Here is a 16,881-nt window from a genome sequence, read left to right on the forward strand (position 1 = left end):
CGCAGTATTACAAAGTTTTACACAACATACTCTTTTTACTTAGAATATCACAATTTAACACTTATGTATTTTTCCTTTTAAATTTTAACCAAAAATAAAATTTGTTCTGATTAAAAAGCAAAATATTTGAAAAAAAAAACATGTAAAAACCATTTATTAAACTCGAATACTTTTTTCTTCAAAGGAGTGTTGCTATCGATGGGGATTTTTTGGACTAGGGCCATTGAGCAGGCGAATTCCAGAATCTGGATCAGTGCTTTCTGCAAATCCCATATTCCAACCAATAGAATATTATCAAGATAACATGAGGGCAAAAGAAGTCTGTTGTGCCTCCGGACACTGCGACTGGTATTACGCATTACGTCCAAGACCCAGATTTTGCCTCAGGTTGATTCCTGTTCGAACAGGTTTGTAGCCATTTGTATTTTGTACAATCTAGATTATTTTAGGTAGTTTTCACTTCTTTTATAGACATTATACAATATTACTGCATAATCCCAGATTCGAGAACTTAATTTATAAAAATCTTCATTGCTTGTGTATTTAAGAATGCATGTCTTTATTGATATTACTTATAAAGCTATTTTCGGTATGCATTTTGAATTCTATGCAATCGTGAAAATTATTATTTTCCATAGAAATTAACATTGTGCATTCTTCTACATGTTTTTTATATGCATTGCCTATTTCAGCCTGGTTTTTTGGTGATCCACATATAAACACACTTGATGGTGGAAAATACACCTTTAATGGATATGGTGAATATACAATGATGAAAATAGACCACAACGGTACAAAGTTTGACCTTCAGGCTCGCACAGATTTAGCAACAAATGCTAATGGAACCACAATCAATGCAACAATTTTCAGTGCTTTTGTTGCAAAGGATCATACCGGTTCAATTGTGCAGGTGGAAATGTCAAGGACTAAAACAAGTAAAAATATATTACAGCAACTAATATGACATATTTAAAAAAGAATTTTTTCACACCCTTTTACAATTTGATTTTCACACTTTCGGCAAAAACAATGTTGACAAAAGGATATAAAAGGAGCGTGAAAAGAAATGTCTAGATCAGATTTCCTGTAAGTTCCACGAAAATGATATATTCTTTTTTATTTTAATTATAGGTATGTATGTTCGAGGAAACGGTCGAGATTTAACATTGGATTTTGAAAATAATCCAAATTTTGTCTTCAGAACCATTAACGTATCCATATCCATGAATAATAAAAGCATTGAAGCATCTTTCATTCAAAGCGGTAAGTGATATCATGAATGATTTTTTTAAATGGTATATGTTGTTACTTACGGAAGCCGGTCGGTTTCGGGGGAAAAATTTATTTTTAGGCCACCAGGTACTATCTATTTAAATTTAACTGACAAACAGAACAAGTACCAGACTAACTTTGCAACAGTTGAATGTATTTGAGGCATCATGATGCGAGAATATTTTAAAGAACAACATAGGAGCATTTTAAACTCATTATATTGAAATGGGAATATTTACATTTTGTTATTCACCTAGCTGTTTCTAACTAGAAACTTATTTAATGGGAAATTTACGGAACTCTACATTCAGTCAAGTACGTTAGGGTAGGGTTAGTTTTGTATCTTAAGTTTTGTATCTAGAGTTTTCCTCTGCTCCTAATTTCACCACGATTCCGAACATTGAATTTCATCAACAACAATACTGTAGACGACTAAATTTTCGCGACACACCATTTTCGAGATAGACAATCACACTCTATTTGCGAGACAAATTTTTTCACGAACTGTTAGTGCTCCATATAATCTTTAAAGGTACTTGGACACAGATTTGAAGTTATTATTTTCTCTATAATATTACGACTTATATATTTTAATAGTATTTCACACAAAAATTAATTAAAAATTTTATTTCGTTTAAAAGATATTGAAATTTCAAATTTTTCGGCGGGTTTGATTGACATACCCTTGCACTCTCACAAATTTAATTTTATTTTTAATCCTTAGGAAAAGTGGCAATCTCGTTTTGTATAAATGAAAAATATTAATACTATAATCCAGAAAATTCAGAGTAGACACGTTCGAAAGCAAAACAAACACACAATATATTGTCAGTCCGTGCAGTTGTGGTAAGCAGACTGTGACGATTGAACGCACCCGATGAATTCTAAATATAAACAATAACAGAACTCGAGCCCTGTTTACAAAAACTGTGTACATAACTCGAGTGTGCTCGATTTGCTAAACTCTGTACGCATCTCTTAGTTCGGAATGACGATACTTGTGAAGGTGTTTTGCTTTCTAACATTTCTACTCTGAATAAAATTATTTTTCTTGATAAAAGTTTTAATATTTCTCATTAAAACACATCAAAATTGCCACTTGTCCTAAGGATTAAGAATAAAGTTAAAGAACGAGGGCGCTTTTAATTGGCATTCGGCAGGAATCTGGGCGTAATTGAAAAGTGAAAATTTTATCGACACGTCACATGAAATTTTAACATTTTTTTTATTTATCGGGTTTCTGTGCAACAGAAAAGGAAAATATTTTCCCGAAATTAAGCTTTGATTTGCTAAAAAATAACTTGAAAATTGGCCAGATCGGACATTTGGTACAAAATGGTACATTTTTAAACACGTTTTTCTAAAAATTTTCTATCTCTGGGTCTTCTCTCCATGATTTTTAAACGTTATTTGTGTGTATTTTAATTCAAAGAAACAAATACACATTTTTAAAAAATGGAGAAAAGACCCAGAGACCACGAAAAATGAACTTTTCCAAAAAAAATCCAAATGTGTGAATGTGGTGCTTCTTTGTCCTTTTAAAATCATCTGTATATGAGTAGCAGTGATAGCTCAGAAAGATGGGTTACCTGTTCAGTGCACTAAGTAGGAATAGTTTTTGGTTCGAGCCTTGCATGGGGCGTGAATTTTTTTTTTTTTTTCATGCAAACAACCATTTATTTTGTCAGTTTCGTTTTAATTACTGGTGTATTAAAATTTTAAATTATATATACTTTCGTTCGGTTTGGTTCTCGAGCGGAATCAATTCCAATCTTCTATTCTATAATGTACATGTACACGTATCATGCATCTATACATTAAATATTTTGGGTGTTCATTTTTTGTGAAATATTACTATGTTATAGTACCCCTATGAAAAACGGACATAAATGTGCAGATGAATTCTAAATATAAACAATACAATCTCACAAAGTCTTTCAAACTAAATGAAAAAAACCTATGCACGTGTTTGTAAAATCTGACCAGCTATGTTCAGCCAACCAAATAATGGACATTTAAACCATAAATGTTTCGTACAAATGATTCCTGCAGATCACACGCCAAATGCGCTCATCTTCTTTGTGAAAGTGCAAGGATGTGTCAATCAAACCCGCCAAAAAATTTAAAGTTTTAATAACTTTTAAATAAAATAAGATTTTTAATTAATTTTTGTGTGAAATGCTATTAAAGTATATAATTCGTGATATTATACAGAAAAAATGAGAAAATATTAACTTCAAATCTGTGTCCAAGTACCTTTAAGAATACTAATATATGCGAGAATGATACTTTTGCAAACACACTGCCTGGCGAAATCAATTAAAAATAAAATTATCGCGAATAAAAATGATTTACATTAGTACGGAATGTTAGGAGATAGAAATATTCCAATTTTTACGATTTAAAGGAGTTTTAGGTAACTTTTGAAAGATTGGCAAAAGAAAATTGATATCAATTAAATGTAACATAGCTCAGATTTGAAAAAAAAATGACTATACGGTGGTCCTCATTATTAACCTCTGGTAAGATAATTAATTAAAGTTGCTTGGATTAATTTCCTTGGATAGTTTTCTTTCTTATCAGAGAGATTTTTCACCTTAATACAACCACAGGAGTTCGCGTATCTATCAATTATACCGAAATTATCATTAAATAAAAAAATACGTATACGTATAATAATAACACGTATTATTATTATAGGTATTACGTATCTTTTATTTACCGAAAATTTCGGCAAAATTGATAGGTACGCGAACTCCTGTGATACAACATTCCAAATGATTCGTTCTTTATTTTATTTTCCTTTTATAAGAATCTAAGCAAATCTCAGATTTCTTGAAAAAAAAGAAAAAAAAAGAAAACAGATCACTACAAGTAATTTGTTATCATTCTACAGCCTTTATTACGAAATGAAAAAAAAAATCTTTGAAATTATCAAACAACGTCAGCTGTATATATCAATATTTTATATGCAAAGAAGAAATTCCCAATAAAGTTTTTATCCGACGGCATTGCAATTAATGTATAAAAAATAAACCAATTCTGAATTTGCTCTATTATCAGTTTTGGGGAAATACAGATGATGATATATAAGAAAGAAATATTTATTGGAATAACGAAAAGTTCTTGAAAAATATAGAAGTAAAAATAATGAATTTCCGTATTGAATTATAATTCTTTATTTCAGCCATTACAATCAAAATAAGTCTGGGTGTCCGATTTCTAACATCTGAAACTATGGTAGACGAAACATACATGGGAAAGGTCACTGGACTCATGGGAAATTTCGACGGAAATACGACCAACGACTTTATTCTTCCCAATGGAACAACGCTATATGACAGCGATGTAGATACAGAGAGAAAAATCTATAACAACTTTGGACAACTATGTAAGATTTCGCTGTCTGTTTCTTTTACCTATTCAAAACATAATAAGTAAAGTTAGCATGTATGTGTAGAGTTGTCTTCATACATTGTCCGGTATCTACACGTAAATATTTGATATCAGTACAAACTTTTACATGTATTTATTACAGAATAAAACTATCATTGTAAGTAAATGAAATGATAATCAAAATAAGGAAATTTAATTCAGGTTAAGATTTATAGCGTTTCTAAATTCACATGTTTGATAAGAAAATATGGATATGAATTATTTCTATATGGATATGAATTATTTCTAAACTTTGTTTACATGCATTGACATTTTTAGACACGTACTCTACATGAGTGCATTAGTGCATTTTTTCACATTTCCAAAACTCTTATAGGGTCGATAGATGCTGCGACTTCACTTTTTCATTATGACACTGGATTAACACATGACGATTTTTCGCATCCCGAGTTTATTCCGTTCTTCGTTGATGAATTTACGGACGATGAAAGGAACAAGTCAATAGAAGTTTGTGGTGGTACAAAGGCCACTCAAGCTTGTATTTTCGATTACCTTGCTACCGGAGACAAATCGCTGGCCGAAGCATCTGGTTCTGACGACAACACCGCGGTATCTGACACTGCTAGTTTAGGTTATCTACAGCTTTTTTTTCACATCCTTAAAGTATGAAATTAAAAAAAATGAATTGAATTTTTACCATGTTTAAATTTAATGATTTTTTTTGCAGAGAATGAGATTCCAAGTATTGAGGGGGATACAAATATACAGGCAGAGGTTAACAAGTCAGTGGAAATAAAGTTTAATGCGACAGATGATGGCACTTTCACTTATCAAATACTTCAGCAACCACAGGAGGGGTTCAGTTTTAACAATACCACCGGGATAGCAACATGGACACCACGGGATAATAATGTTGCAAACATCAGGTGACTGGAAAATTGTTTATAACAATAGATTATTTAAATTGAATCTTCTGAAACAAAGAAAATTAAAAAAAATATATGATTTTTTAAAATGAATTGAAATATTCATTTTGTTTCAGCGTCACTGTTGTTGACAATAAAGGAGAGCAAGCGGCCCCGGTAGATGTCTCTATTATCCTCTGTTCCCAATGTAGTGGTCATGGAAGCTGTAACTATAATGATACTCGGAGTTCTACATCTGATATGTTTAAATATGCTGAATGTGTTTGTGATGACGGATACTCAGGTACACTTTTTACACGTAAATTTTTTAATTATAATGTTTTCCAGAAGATATGGAATTTTAGAAAGTAAAATAAAAAAAAGCCTGCTTAGTAACTTTGTACTGCTATATTCACAGGACAAGACTGCGAGAATGATACAGATGGTTGCGCCCAGTCTCCCTGTGCCCAGGGTAGAAACTGTACAGACTTGACACCCGCGGAGGAGCGTGTATTAGGGAGGGGTTACAAATGTTCTGATTGTCCTGCGGGTTATCTCCTCTTGGATGAAAAATGTGAAGGTACTTCTGTACGATCAAACCAAACATTTTGATACGAAAAAGTATGACTTAAAATTATTTTTTCTCATTTAGATTTAGATTTAATAAGACAAAATAAATATCCAAGAACTCTCTATTATGAGTACATTCTTTGCAACGAGTGCATTAAAGAAATTCTTAAGATCATTGTAGTTGATAAATAATAAGATAAATAAATTTACATCTTATAGACTATTTGTCAAATTGTTTATAGACTAGCGCCATAAAACCACTAGAGACACAACAGTGAATTTTTCAATATTTAACCATCATCTTCACTGTAAAAAGAAATCAACTATATATCATATTTCCTAAACTGTTTATATATCTGCAAGCATCTGATCATGAGCAATGGTATAACAAAGCGATGCTACCTCAGAATACGAAGGATTTACAGCATGAATTAAAATTTGATATAGATTAGCATTTGACATCAATTAATTCTGTTAATTCACTCACATAGAATAACTTAGATTTTCTTTTTCTTTATACACAAGGTATTAAAATTGAAAAATTAAGGACCTACCTTAATTCTGTTAATTCACTCATATAGAATAACTTAGATTTTCTTTTTCTTTATACACCATTATCGATAAGATAAGTTTTCCGAAATCGTACATAAACTTTTAAAAGTCAAAAAGAGGGAGGGGTGCACAAAGGAGTGTGGGGTGAAATCAAAAGTGTAGAAAGATATTTTTATCCCACATTCTTATACACCCTGAAAATATGTTTAGATAGCGTACTGAGAAATGTGAACCAAGACATCCAACCATTTTCTAACTGTAACTTCGCAATCTTTCATTACAAATTGCCTAACAATTAATGGGACATATCCCCTCCCCAGCTTACTTTCGCTGGGATACAAAACAAGTGTCATTTTTAACGATCCCTCTCCCTTCATTAAAGCAATCAATCCAATTTATGATTGCACGTCTGGTAAGTCTAATGTGTTCATAAACCTTGTACAAGTTATTATAAGATACTTCAAAGGAATTTCCAAGTTATACGTTAAACTTTACAGCCGTTCATTGCTCGAGTGAGACTGAGACAACCATTTTACATCACGAGTAACGTACATATTGATGTCATTTTCACATTGTAATGTCACAATGATGGAGAAAATCATTACTTTCCATTTGCTATTTATAGAACATGTGCATGACTATAGGTGTATCAAATTTCATTCTGATCGGAATCGTGGTTTTGAAAATACAGAGATGATTCGCGAACTTTTTGATTTCCTCTCGTATATAAGCAATGCAAAACAATCACGTCGACAGTAACTCAATGCGAAGTTTACCATAGAAGTGAACGGTTTGAATTATAATGACATTGTTAGCCAATAATTGTTTTTTACTACGAAAGGTTCTGTCTATAATATTTACTGCTTTGGACCGGTGTGATCGATCAACAGGAGATGCTTACTCCTATCAGAAACCTGATCCCAACTTTTAAATTTTTGCAGGGCTGTGTTATTTGCAAGCCATTTTCAATTTTTCTCTCATTCATAAGATATTTTTTGTAGAAATTATAGAGTACAGTTTAATCAATTTTCAATTTTGATTTTTTGTAAAGAAATAGTTCTGAAAATTGATTGTTTGCCCAATTATAAATATTGTCAGTATGTACATGTAACTAGATAAATAAGTTATTCAAGAAAGTTTATTGTTTAAAATCAATGCCTTACTTACAGACATTAACGAATGTAACAGTACGTCAACAAACTTGTGCAATAGTGCAACAGAAGATTGTGAAAATACCGAGGGCAGCTATCAATGTAATTGTAAAATGGGATACAGAAAAATTGGAAACAATTGCCAAGGTATGTTATACCTTTATTGTGAAGAACGTAATTTACGCCTAATTTTATTAACAAAAATGGGATTGGACAATAGATAAAACTTTTTTTAAAAAAATAATAATTGCATTTTTATTGAAAAATATTTCTATTTACCAGACATCGACGAATGCATAGAGAGCACCTCGGGATGTGAACAGAACTGCAACAATACTCTTGGGTCATTTGATTGTTATTGTATCACGGGGTTCACACTGAATAATGACAACAAAACATGCAACGGTAAGACACCATACATGTACGATTAAATGCCATTTTTGTAATATTGAAATATTTTTTTATATTAATGGATATGTATCAGGATGAAATATAAACTTCTGTGACATAAACATCAGGAAATTGTCTCGAAAGCTTACGATGGCAGAAACTGAGTCTTTACAATCATGAACAAGCTATTTTCTTACTGGAAAATGCACTTTCTTTTTAGAGAATATGGAACATTTAGAAAGAAAGGATAATTTATGTAAAGTAACATATCATCTTGATGGAAGAAAACTATTTCCGATTTTGAATAGATTTGCTATTTTCTGTCAAAATAAAACTTCAAAATGTAGCTAGCTTGACAGTGTATGTGACGCATACCTTTCTCTGAAATATTATGGTGGGATACTCGCTTTTCCACCTGTGTTTAATTTGTCCCTTGGTATGCTTCCAACAGAAAACAAATGTTGAGGGTAGTGAAATTTTCCTTCGCAAAATGCAAGAACCAGGTAAAAAGTAAAAGATCCATGTATTTCGTGCAAGATTTTAAAATATGAGATACCTTGTCAATGTAGAAAATTCACTGTTTTGCAATACATGCATGTACGCAATTTGTGGCACTTAACCTAAAGCAGTTGATGTCTCAAAATAATTACAAATATCTTTAGTGGAAAGTTAAACTGATTATTCAATAAATCAGTAAATCAGTCAATCAATCAATCGTTTCTCAGATTTTATACAGTGTTATATATATGTATTATATTATCATTCTTCATAATAAATAAAAAAAATTGAAGACCATTTAGGCACATTTTCTGTTGCTATTTTCAAATATGATAAATTCATATATTTTTATTTTAATATAGGTCAAAAGAAAAAGTACTTAAACACTATGACGACACGTCATACTAGTCGACCGATCATTATAAACTTTTTTGTGGAATACTAGTAAACAAATAGTTTTAACAATAAAATCTGTCTTTGTTATCATCAACGAAATGTCAAGTACAAGGTAACAAAAACTACAAAAGGTTTAAAATTAAACTTGTCAGTATATTTTATTTTTTAAGGTTCGAGCAACTGTTCAGGATTAAATTGTGAATATGCCTGTTCCAAAGAGAGTGGTAGCGACGTATGTATTTGTAAGGCTGGATACAAGTTAAAGGACACGGAAAATTGTACAGGTAACCAACAATTTCAATACAATTAGGGTATTTATTTAAAAAAGAATAATTCTGAAAAAAAAACCAAAAGAACACATGATATAGTTTAGATGTACCAATAGATTGCAGGCTAATAAGGAATAACAGCTGAGGTAAAGAGCAATTTAGTCAAAAGATCGCAGTGGATTACTTCCTAATTAAATTTAATTTTACTTGTAGTTTGTCCAACAATATTTTTCGAAAGATTACTTGTAGTTCTTGGAAGACAACAAGAAAAAAAAAAAAATGAATATGACATTTTTGCATTATGTATGATACAGTTATCAACAGAGATAAAGAGATTAGGCAGCAATAGTTTATAATGGAAGTGATGAATCTTATTACATTCTGAATTTTTCTTTTGTGATTAACAAACCATTTTTCTAGACTTTTCTTACTTAAAATTTATATATTATGTCATTAAAAATCTAGGAAAGGATTTTATTTTATCGTCCGAGAATTTTAAATCAAATAAAAATGATAAAAAAAAAAATATTAATGGTACGTCCTAGTTTGGAGTTAAAAACTTTTTTTTATTAAAAAGATTATTTCTTAATTACGCAAGCAACTTAACAGACTGGGAATTTTTTAAACAGATAATTTTAGTACTAAAGGCATATAAAAATTTTGTCATTGAGGCTGTCAATTCATTTTATTTTATCATATTATAAATTTCTCAAGTATATGTAAAGGGATCGAGAACCTTCAGATAGATGATTTTTTTTCAAACTTTGTTTTAATAAATAAAAGGTACCTATTGATTTCTAGGTAAGAAAGTCAAAGATATCAAGTTATGTCAATGCTACGCAATGTTTTGGTCGAATTTCTACAGTTTATTTGTACAACGAAGCGGTTGTCTTTCCCCGACACTTTATTGTATATATTACAATATTATTATCCCATTTATATTTTTATGAGAGATAACGGATAACGCTTATAAGGAAGCCAAACGGTTTGTTATAAGCATGATTTACTGTATCTTCATCAGTGTACGCAATTTCTTGAAACTGTTTTATGTTTATATATTTTTCGTTTTTATTCTGGTTTATGTATAGTTTACAGCATTTAAGTGTCAATAGTATTTCAATATACATGTATTATTGTCCCCCGCTTTCGCGAAAGCGAGGGAACATTAAATCTCATTCGTCTGTCCGTCTGTACTTCGGTCCGTCTAGCTGTCCGTCGGTCAGTCAGTCTGTCCGTCCGTCACAAAAACTTTAACCTTGCCCATAACTTTTGATTTAGTGGAGCTATAATTTTCATATTTCATATGTGTATTCCTTGTGATAAGACCTTTCTTTGGGTACCACCAAATTTGACCTTTTGACCTTGACCTTGGAGTTTCAACTACTTTTAGTAAAAAATTCCAAACTTTTACTTTGGCCATAACTTTTGAATGGTAGGTACTAGGACTTTCATATTTCACATATTTATTCTTTGTGACAAGACCTTTCAATGAATACCAACAACTTTGACCTTTTGACCTTGACCTTGAAAATTTACGTACTTATGAAAAAACTATATCCTTGACCATAATTTTTGAACGGTAAGGGCTACGGCTTTTATACTTCACATATTTTATTCTTGTAAGAAGACCTTTCATTGGATACCAAGAACTTTGACCTTTTGACCTTGACCTTGGAGTTTTAACTACTTTTTAAAAATAATAACCTTCATCACAACTTTTGAACGGTAGATACAAGGACTTTTATATTTCACACATGTATTTTTTGAGGCAACATCTTTCATTGGATACCAACAACTTTGACCTTTGCACCTTGACCTTGGAGATTTACGTACTTCTGAAAAAACTTTAACCTTGACCATAACTTTTAAACGGTAAGGGCTAGGGCTTTCGTACTTCACGTATGTAATCCTTGTGAGAAGACCTTTCATTGGATGCCAAGAACTTTGACCCTTTGACCTTGACCTTGGAGTTTTAACTACTTTTTAAAAATGTTAACCTTGATCACAACTTTTGAACGGTAGAAACTAGGACTTTCATATTTTAAATATATGTATTCTTTATGGCAAGACCTTTCATGGGATACCAAAAACTTTGACCTATTTGCTTGTTCTTATTATCATCATGGCATATAATATTGCTCATTGACATATGTCAGACAATGGTTTTCGATCAATGCTTTAATACCTGTGAAAGTAAATAATAATCTAATTATCATTTCAAGCCATGGTAAATTTTAGGACGAAATTAATGTTAAAATGTAAAATTCTGTTTCAAATTGTTCTTGTGAGAATATTTAAACTTAGGGCTCGTATCTGGCATTTTTCTCCTCAATTTTTATCCATGTTACTGTAAATCAACACCGGTAAAATAATATACATTGCTGGTTGCTACAATTAAATTCAGAGAATTGGCTAGGAGGGAATTAAAGAGATGATCATACATATAAATTTGCATATATATTTGTATAAAAAAATAACTGAGATATCAATTACTTTCAAAAATATATATATTGTTCATTTAGACATAAATGAATGTGATGTCAGTGGAATCTGTTCCCAGGGCTGTGATAATTCTGACGGATCATACACTTGTTCCTGCTTCGCTGGGTACTCACTGAATCCAGATAAAACAACTTGTTCGGGTAATTTGTTCACGAAATATTATAGTATTACAGTCAAATATTATTCTTATGATTTTGAAGTTATCATTTCATACTTTGCGGAACCAATCGATTAAATTTAGCTCAAACAAATCTCCGAATGTCTGCTAAATTTCGTGCTCTTTACATTAAGAATGCGAACCCCCTAACTATGGTGTTGGATGTCAACAAACTTGTACCTGTGGTAAGGGGATGGACCGGTGTGATCCAGTGACAGGGTGTGTCTGTAAATCAGGCTGGACCGGAAGTAACTGTGACCAGGATGTTGATGAATGTACAGAAAACCCTAACATCTGTGGTAGTGACAAAATCTGTCAAAACTTAGAAGGATCTCACACTTGTAACTGTCGAACTGGATTTCAAAAAGACAGCCAAGGAAACTGTATTGGTGAGATAATTTATTTCTGAAGCCGCAAATCAAGTCATATGGAAAGAGAATGATTTTTTTATTTAAAAAAACCCCTATAAATTAAGGGAGCAATTGTAAACGTATGTCATTTCACATTTTTAAGATTTTCTGTTTTGAAAGTTTCAATGGATTGTGGTCTTGAATCACTTATACCTCTGTATTTGAAAAGTAAGACAGAAAAAAAAATTAGTGGTGTCCTAGGAAAAAGATACATATGACATTTGAAAGCGCTAGCATTAACAATTAAAAAAGTTATGACCTAGATTAATGTTTGTTGAAGGAAAGTAAAACTTTAAAGTATAGCAAAAAAGGTCAAAACTATAAGTATTGAAGGTCCTCTCATGAAATTCACATGTGAAGTTTCAAATCCATAATACAAAGGTTGCAAAAGTAGGGGGACGTCTTATCAAATAAAAGAATAAATTTCATTTGGAGATTTCACACGGAATGTCGTGTTTTAATTTACCATCTTCAAAAAATGGACACCCTTCTCTTCCACACAGAAATCAGAAAGCATTTCACTTAATGTTATAAATGAGTTCAGAATTTAAAGAACATATACATTCAAACGGTTTGTTGTTACGCGAAAATCACAAAAAAAAAAATTACAATTTTCTTTTCAGATATTAAAGAATGCGATAACGCTGCTTCCCATAACTGCTCTACAGATACGACAGTTTGCTCTAATAACATTGGCGGCTATACTTGTACATGTAAATCTGGATACACGCGAAAAAACTTTTATGAGTGTGAAGGTAAGTGGACTATTCCAAAAAATCATATTGTGTTGGGTAAACTAGGGTTAGCAAAACGATTTCGAAAATCATCGATTTTTCTCAGCATTTTGATTTAAACTATAATGTGGGGCTAATATGTCGCAGAACATAACAATTATTTTAAAGATTTTTAATGCTTACCTGCTTTTATTTTAATTTATTTAAAGAAAGTACGGTTCTTGTATTTTACTGTTCTCATGGTTTGCATTGATTTTCCTTTATCTTTAAGATTCTAAGTCGTGGTCAATGTTCATTTTCTACAATAATTTCATTATCAGAATTTTTTTTATAATTCCTATTGCCTAATCATCGATTAAGATGATCTTTTAGAATATAACTGAAGATGTGTAGTAGCTTGTCGGGAAATTTTACGGATAAAAAATATAGAAAACCGTTTTTTAGCTCACCTGAGCCGAAGGCTCAAGTGAGCTTTTCTGATCAAAATTTGTCCGTCGTCTGTCGTTGTCGTTGTCGTCGTTGGTGTCGTTGTAAACTTTTCACATTTTCATCCAAGAACCACTGGGCCAATTTCAACCAAACTTGCCACAAAGTTAAAGGGGATTCAAGTTTGTTCAAATGAAGGGCCACGCCCTTTTCCAAGGGGAGATAATCATGAATTTGTTAAAAATTAATGGCATTTTTAAAAAATCTTCTTCTCAAGAACCGCTGGGCCAGGAAAGATGAAACTCATGTGGAAGCATCTTCAGGTTTGTTCAAATTTGACCCCCGGGGCAAGGGTGGGGCCAAAATGGCCGACCCAAGTTTTACATAGGAATATAAAGGAAAAATCTTTAAAAATAATCTTCTCCAGAACCACTGGGCTTTCATGTGGAAGCATCCTCAGGTAGTGTAGATTCAAGTTTGTTCAAATCATGACCCCCGGGGCAAGGGTGGGGCCAAAATGGCCGACCCAAGTTTTACATAGGAATATATAGGAAAATTCTTTAAAAATCTTCTTCTCCAGAACCACTAGGACAGGAAAGATGAAACTCATGTGGAAGCATCCTCAGGTAGTGTAGATTCAAGTTTGTTCAAATCATGACCCCCGGGGCAAGGGTGGGGCCAAAATGGCCGACCAAAGTTTTACATAGGAATATATAGGAAAAATCTTTAAAAATCTTCTTCTCCAGAACCACTGGGCTAGGAAAAATGAAACTTATGTGGAATCATCCTGAGGTAGTGTAGATTCAAATTTGTTCAAATCATGACCCCTGGGGCAAGGGTGGGGCCAAAATGGCCGACCCAAGTTTTACATAGGAATATCTAGGAAAAATCTTTAAAAATCTTCTTCTCCAGAACCACTGGGCCAGGAAAGATCAAACTACTTTGTATTCTACTAACGTCGTGTTGTTTTACGTTTGTTCAAATCATGACCCCAGGGGCAAGGATGGGGCCAAAATGGCCGACCCAAATTTTACAAAGGAATATTCAGGAAAAATCTTTTAAAAATCTTGTTCTCCAGAACCACTGGGCCAGGAAAGATGAAACTCATGTGGAATCATCCTTAGGTAGTGTAGATTCAAGTTTGTTCAAATCATGACCCCCGGGGCAAGGATGGGGCCAAAATGGCCGACCCAAGTTTTACATAGGAATATATAGGAAATATCTTTAAAAATCCTTCTCAATTACCACTGGGCCAGGAAAGATGAAACTGATAGGGAAGCCATCCTCAGGTAGTGTAGACTCAAGTTTTTTCAAATCATGACCCCCGGCCCTGGGGATAGGGTGGGGTCAAAATGGCTGACCCAAGTTTTACATAGGGATATATAGGGAAACCTTTCAAAACTTCTTTTCAAGTACTTCAAAGCTATGATTAGTGATACCCGGGGTATTTATATGGAATCATCCTCAGGTAGTGTAGATTCTAGTTTTTTCAAATGATGAACACCTGGAAAGGGGGGGGGGTGTAAATTCAAGCCCGATGTGCTCAGGTGAGCGCTGTGGCCCTTGGGCCTCTTATCTTAATATGTAATTCTGATCCAACAAAGTTTATGTTACATTTAATTCTTAAAGTTCAGGCAGTTATTTTTACTTATTATTTATTTTCAATTATTGAACGTAACTTAAAACATTATATCATAATATTATTGCTTGAAGTAAATGTACTTGTACATGATTGATTTTCTCTGACTCCAAAACTAACTCTCAATATTTAGATTTCGATGAGTGCGCTGCTGAGACGGATGGTTGTTCTCAGAGATGTGACAATGTAGATGGGGGTTTTAACTGTGAATGTGAATTTGGCTATACATTAGGTGATGACAGAAAAACATGTATAGAAGGTAAAGATATCAAAATATCATCGAGTCTTCATTTAATTTGCTCACAGGAAGAGATTAAGTACACGAAACATTCATAGCCTTAATTAAACCCAGATTTTTTGGATCTTTTTCATTTATCTAAGTTACATGGCCATGTCTATATAAGTACTTAAAAATTTAAACCAATGACTGACAACTTACTTGACTACCATGTTCTTATTCAAAACACATAAAAGAGCTATCTATCAAGGCACGTGACGGAATGTTGAGTTCTCTTAAAATCACCTGCATTAAGAAATCACGTAGTGAATATTCACCACCCTAGGCTGCAATAGGTTGATTGGTTGATTGATTGAATATTGTTTAACGCCGAGTCGGCACTTTTTCAGCCTTGTTTCGGCGGACCATTAGTTTAAATCGGTTTTTTGAAAGTTTTTGGTGTCTCTGGCGGCCCCAAGTGAGCCTACTCTTTTTCGAACTCCAGAGAAACGATCTTTTACGTGCCAAGGGGGTTGTTAAAGATCGTTTCTCTGGAGTAGAAGCTGCAATAGGAAGAGAGGATAATCGAAGAAACTTTTTTGTCTTTTGAATCTATGGTCTTATTTGTCTATAAAAATCCTTTTGAAAAATATATATGCATCTTATACAACTACTTTAAATTTTCACAAAGAGAGAAAGAGACGGATTTGTCCTGATTTTGTGTAGACTCAATGAAACAAGTGGGCACCATCATTAGCATATGCCTATGAAAACAGAATTTTTCTTCGTTAATACATGTTTACATGAATATTTATTGTTATGAGTCAAAGTTGCAAATGAAGTGTCATCTTTTTCCTGTATTATTCTGACATGTCCTTCAATTCTTTCACATTATAAATTTTTTAATACAATTTATGTTATTAGAAAAACCAATCCATTTAATGTTTCATTATTATAGTACAAGATATATGTAGCCTGTTTCCATTATTAAACTGCTCGTATGGATGTAAAAAGAATGGAAGTGAAGGGTCCTGTTTTTGTCCGGCTGGATATCTACTAAATGCACAGGACCAAAGATCATGTGTCGGTATGTATCTTATAACCTACGTTACTATTCTTACTGGATTTTAAAAACTTAGGCTGTTTTATTGTATTTCTTTTAATCTGTCGAACATATGATAAATAATGTTATGCATTTAGAACATCTGACAGAAAAAAAAGAAATCTTTTTGCTACTATATTTTGGAAAAGTATAAAAGTTTCATTTATTCAAGGAGGTATTGTGAAACGATACATGTATGTTCATTTTTATTTATCGTTTAACGCTTTAACGATTCTGTATGGTCCGTATACGAAAATATTAATTGACGTATTATTGATGTCTCAAGAATAATGAT

General features: G+C 32.4%; 1 protein-coding gene across 1 annotated transcript in view; it reads left to right on the forward strand.

Moving 5' to 3' along the window:
- Positions 1–16,881, forward strand: part of LOC134229590 (mucin-2-like) — a 76,145-nt gene that overhangs the window by 41,082 nt on the left and 18,182 nt on the right. The window contains exons 26-41 of the mRNA XM_062711339.1: positions 185–407; positions 693–935; positions 1,132–1,263; positions 4,460–4,663; positions 5,045–5,299; positions 5,396–5,594; positions 5,711–5,877; positions 5,992–6,153; positions 7,865–7,993; positions 8,129–8,251; positions 9,301–9,414; positions 11,922–12,041; positions 12,193–12,447; positions 13,092–13,223; positions 15,401–15,526; positions 16,443–16,571. Coding sequence (XP_062567323.1) covers positions 185–407; positions 693–935; positions 1,132–1,263; positions 4,460–4,663; positions 5,045–5,299; positions 5,396–5,594; positions 5,711–5,877; positions 5,992–6,153; positions 7,865–7,993; positions 8,129–8,251; positions 9,301–9,414; positions 11,922–12,041; positions 12,193–12,447; positions 13,092–13,223; positions 15,401–15,526; positions 16,443–16,571 — 2,713 coding nt within the window. The remainder of the gene's footprint in view (positions 1–184; positions 408–692; positions 936–1,131; positions 1,264–4,459; positions 4,664–5,044; positions 5,300–5,395; positions 5,595–5,710; positions 5,878–5,991; positions 6,154–7,864; positions 7,994–8,128; positions 8,252–9,300; positions 9,415–11,921; positions 12,042–12,192; positions 12,448–13,091; positions 13,224–15,400; positions 15,527–16,442; positions 16,572–16,881) is intronic.

The sequence above is a fragment of the Saccostrea cucullata genome, unplaced genomic scaffold (genome assembly GCF_032062105.1).
Source record: "Saccostrea cucullata isolate Sc308-1 unplaced genomic scaffold, CSIRO_AGI_Scuc_v1 ctg91, whole genome shotgun sequence".
Taxonomy (NCBI): Eukaryota; Metazoa; Mollusca; class Bivalvia; order Ostreida; family Ostreidae; genus Saccostrea; species Saccostrea cuccullata.